The sequence below is a fragment of the Saccostrea cucullata genome, unplaced genomic scaffold (assembly GCF_032062105.1).
Source record: "Saccostrea cucullata isolate Sc308-1 unplaced genomic scaffold, CSIRO_AGI_Scuc_v1 ctg695, whole genome shotgun sequence".
NCBI lineage: Eukaryota > Metazoa > Mollusca > Bivalvia > Ostreida > Ostreidae > Saccostrea > Saccostrea cuccullata.
Window position 1 is genome coordinate 1 of NW_026930941.1, and position 2,828 is coordinate 2,828.

At 35.7% G+C, this 2,828-nt stretch overlaps 1 protein-coding gene across 1 annotated transcript; it reads right to left on the bottom strand.

The window, feature by feature from the left end:
• Window positions 1–182: 182 nt before the first annotated feature.
• LOC134230689 (multiple epidermal growth factor-like domains protein 10) lies at window positions 183–2,458 on the bottom strand (the record flags this gene model as incomplete). Its single annotated transcript, XM_062712523.1, has 5 exons — window positions 2,324–2,458; window positions 1,380–1,517; window positions 1,043–1,183; window positions 496–633; window positions 183–323 (listed from the first exon to the last, which is right to left on the bottom strand). Coding segments are annotated over exons 1-5 (634 nt in total), but the record flags the coding sequence as incomplete, so codon positions are not given.
• Window positions 2,459–2,828: the final 370 nt, after the last annotated feature.

The window sequence follows — 2,828 nt, forward strand, 5'->3', positions numbered from 1 at the left end:
CAAAGCAAAATAAGGACTTCTACAAAAACATAGTTGGGATAAAGACCCGAAGGGGTAGTAAGCATCCTTTTCCACCGGTCACATTCGCCGTGTGTTCTGTTTCTTTAATGAAAGACGAAATTATGTCTACTCACGATCTGAAATATATCCACTCACAATTTGTTTGTTTTTTGTATACTCACGATCCCGACACTTAGCTCCAATCCAGCCATCCTTACACCCTCCATCACATGACCCACTCACGTGATCACATGACATAGAATCCAAACAATGTGGACTGCACTGATCCTTACACATCAGCCCATAATATCCAGGATCACATTCTGCAATATTAATACAATTTACTGCTTAAAGTTTAAGAGGCAATTAAACGTCATTTCAATAATCAGCATTTTAATTCCCTTTTATATGTACTTTGAAGGATTTAAGACTTCAGAAAATGCAAATTTTTGTCTGATTTAATAGTGATTAACCAGATCACTAATTTTGATTTACCTTGACTACAAATATCCGTAGTCCACCCGGATGCGCATCCATTGGGACATTCTCCGGTCACGTGATTGCAGAATTCGCCCTCAGAACAATGTCCACAGTGATTTTCACAATCTTTTCCATAAAAATACTTCTCACATTCTGTCAATACGAGAAACACTGACTGTATAATATATTCTCTTAAATGAAAAATTGAAAATAGTATGCATATATGAGACACTATGTTAATTACATCCTTTTTATGTGTACATGTAGCCTATTTCAAATTTAATGAATATGAGTCCATAACTCCAAGAAAACAAACGAAATTGATAGAGTTTTTACCCGTTTGCAAATAAACTAAAATATACATTTGAATAATTTACATATTTATAAAACTATTGAGCAAAGGAACAAACATGTAGAGTGAGTTTATAACATGAAAAGAATAATTATCATTTTATACGATGTCATTGTTTTAAAAAACATACACTCAATTTTTTAAATTCGTTTTTGATATGCTGAAATAGCATTAACTGCTTAAAAAACGTGAAAGAAGAACGAGACTTACGTTCGATGCATTTGGACCCGATCCACCCATCCTTACATCCATCGTCACAAGACCCGTTTACGTGGTCACATGACATGGGGTTAATACAGTGCTCACTACACGTATCCTGACACAACGAACCGAAATAGCCAGGATCACATTCTATGAAAAATTAAAATTATGTTATCTACACTAATTATTTCTCGTAAGGTTACCGTATGTATAATTTGTTAAGAAGAATAAGGAGCACCATTCTTCTTCGGTGAATTTTTTTAATTTTTTTTTTTTGAGTTGCCCCAGCCTTTCTAATATTCAAGGTTTGATTTATTATAAAAAAAAAGTATAAATGAGTACAAACCTTCATCACAAACATTCCCTTTCCATCCCGTTGCACATCCATTTGAACACACACCAGTCACTTGATTACAGATCTCACCATTAACACAATGACCACATGAGTGCTGACATTTGTTCCCATATTTCATTTCTTCACATTCTATTAATAAAAAAAAAAAATATTTCTGAACATAAAAAAATGCCTATCGAAAATCCTTGCGATATTTGTAGCATCAGCGCAAGAGAACATTTACGACCCACGCGCCCACGTATACTGTATAAATGGTGCCGAGTTTTGCAGGTAACAGTTGAAATTGACACCCCAAGGAAAACCATTGTCAACCGACGCGTCAGCGGAGGTTGACAATGGTTTTTCCGAGGGGTGTCAATTTCAACTGTTACCCTCCAAAACAGGCACCATTTATTTTATTATACTGAATGTCTTGTGATTTACTTTGTCATCAATAAAAATCGTCGATCGCCTTTTCGTTCACGTTTAGAAAGCTTTCAAACTCCCCACTACTTTGAAAAAGAGTTACTGACCTCTTTATTGTTTATTTGATACTCTACGAGTCCTTTATCATCTAAAGTTTTGTTTCTTCACTCGCAAGCATGTTTCGTCTGTCGTTTGTTTTCAAGTAAGCTACATCGGATGCAAGCTTTTATTGACGTCAAGTTTATTCCGGTTATTTCAAACGCGCAACTGACGTTTTGAGAATTCTACGGTGAACCGTACGCGCATAATTTCCATGCATGTGGCATTGTCGTTGTGTTACCCGTTGTCACGTGTGTTGTTAAGGCTGAGGGTAATAGAACAGATTGTTAACTGCGTCTAAACCAATCAGATTTTAGTATTCAACATGAAAGTATAATAAAATAAAATGCATCCCGATTTAGATTACAACTGTATTAATAATTTTATTGCTACTTTGAAATATATCTGTCAACCATCCCCCAAAATCTTACTTTGGTCACACTTGTCCCCTTCCCAACCGTCCTTGCAGCTTTCTGCGCAGCTTCCGTTTACGTGATCACATGACATTGGATCCGTACAATGTATGCTACAGGTTTCTGTGCATTTTAACCCGTAAAATCCCGGATTGCAAGCTATAATAGTAAGTTATAGTGATACACTGCTACCATGATCCCTTTTTTCAAGACCGCAATATGATGCATGTGCATTTGCATGAAAGCTTTCAAGGGAGACGGACAATCAAAACAAAAATTTAAATATCTTTCATTGCAGTAAAGTGTGTCCTTTCCAGCCCTGTGAACATCCCTTTGCACATGCGCCGTCAACAAAATTACACGGCTCTTCATACAGACAGTTTCCACATGAAAGACTACAATTCTTCCCGAACTTTCCTTTTGTACACTCTAAAACATGAATAATGTTAAAACAAATCCAATAAAAAGAATATTTTAAATTCATTTTAACTTTGTGCATCTTAAACAATAAAATGGGAGATAT